The following is a 1,866-nucleotide window of genomic DNA, read 5'->3' as shown; positions in this document are numbered from 1 at the left end:
TGTTTTATATACTGTTATTCATTAACAACAATTAATATACCATCCTCAATTAGTGTATTAGGAAAATGTTGTTTTTATAAATGTTCATCATTAACATCAATTAATATACCATCAACAATTAGTAAAATAGGAGATGGATGTTTTTATGGATGTTCATCATTAATATCAATTAATACACCAACACCAATTAATGAAATAGGAAGTAGATGTTTTGAATACTGTTCATCGTTAACGTCAATTAATATACCATCATCAGTTAAATCACTTGGATATCATTGTTTTTATGGATGTTCATCATTAACATCAATTAATATACCATCATCAATTAATGAAATAGGAGATGATTGTTTTAATGGATGTTCATCATTAAAATCAATTAATATACCTTCATCAGTTATATCAATAGGATATTGGTGTTTTTATGAATGTTCATCATTAACATCTATGAATATAGATAATTTACAATTTATTAGTGAAGATAGAATATTTATGAATGAACCAGTACTAGTTAGTGTTCAAATACCAGAAAATCTACAAATAATCAATGGAAAGAATATTGAAAAGAAAGATATTAATAAATTTATTATTCCATCTTCAATTACTAAATTAGGAAATGCATGTTTTAATGGATGTTCATCATTAAAATCAATTAATATTCCATCATCAATAAGTAAAATAGGACATGGATGTTTTGATAGATGTTCATCATTAACATCATTTAATATACCATCTTCAATTACATCATTTGGACGTGGATGTTTTGAAGAATGTGGATGTGAAGATGAATTAATGAAAAATAAAACAATACCAAGTTATTGTTTTGAATCTGATGAAAGCTGGTCTGATTAAAATAAAAATACAATAAATGAAATACAATATAATTTGAAGTAGAAATAAATTATAATTGATTATCATTTATATTATTATTATTCTTTTCTTATTTATTCTTTTTGATATTATTCTTTTTTATTGTGTTAAAATATTTATTATTATTTATTGTATATGTTTATTATTTCTTATATCTTCTATTTTATCATATTTATTTATTATCTTTTATATCTTTATTATTATTTTATTATTGTTTATTATTCTTATATTCTATATTTTAACTTATGATTTTCTATTATTAAATATAAATTAAATGAATTTGATATTATAGATAAATAAATATCAATTTTATTAATCTATTTGTATTTATATAATATAAATATCAATAAAAATAAATTATAAGTTAAATTAAATGAAATATGAATATGAATAATATTAATATAAAATGAAATAATTAAATAATAAGAATATATTTAAAATATAAATATCAAATACATGAATAAAATAAATAATAAAATAATAAAATATAAATCAAAATAAATAAAATAATGAATAATAATCAAATATTAAAACATGAATATGTATGTAATCAAATATATAAACATATATTAATTACATATTTTATTAAATTTAATGAAATTTAATTTTAATATATATCATAAATGTGTATTAATAATAATATATTCTTATATTAAATTATTGATTTATTTGTTAATGACAATTCTTTTATTGTTAGAATACCAGATATATATTATCAAAATATCAAAGATAAAAATGATATATTAATGATGTTGATATATGTCAAGATAGAAATAATGAATTAAATTATATTTACAAAATAAATAATTACAAAGAATTACAAGAGAAGTTAATACAAAATAGAGAATTAATTTATATAGAAATAATACTTGTAATATTAACAATAAATTAATACATAAAGAATCAGTAAGAAGATTAAAATCACTAAAATTACAAATCAACTTCCCCCAAAATAATACGAACAATCATTATTAAAAACATGAAATATTTAATGTTCTA

The 1,866-nt window shown here is 17.8% G+C and overlaps 1 protein-coding gene across 1 annotated transcript, besides 4 other annotated features; it reads left to right on the top strand.

Annotated features, from left to right (window-relative positions):
* Positions 1-65: 65 nt before the first annotated feature.
* Positions 66-849, top strand: EDI_304210 (uncharacterized protein; the record flags this gene model as incomplete). The annotated part of the gene is made up of 2 exons (XM_001735729.1): positions 66-70; positions 123-849. The coding sequence occupies 2 exons, from the start codon at positions 66-68 to the stop codon at positions 847-849; spliced, it is 732 nt and encodes a 243-aa protein (XP_001735781.1).
* Positions 850-908: 59 nt separating this feature from the next.
* Positions 909-1,094: a microsatellite.
* A 31-nt stretch (positions 1,095-1,125) lies between these two features.
* Positions 1,126-1,288: a microsatellite.
* Positions 1,199-1,368: a microsatellite.
* Positions 1,369-1,866: a repeat region.

The sequence above is a fragment of the Entamoeba dispar genome, genomic scaffold (assembly GCF_000209125.1).
Source record: "Entamoeba dispar SAW760 scf_1105229459359 genomic scaffold, whole genome shotgun sequence".
In the NCBI taxonomy this organism is placed as follows: Eukaryota; Evosea; order Mastigamoebida; family Endamoebidae; genus Entamoeba; species Entamoeba dispar.
The sequence above is the reverse complement of the archived record's forward strand: the minus strand, read 5'-3'. Positions and strand labels throughout refer to the sequence as shown.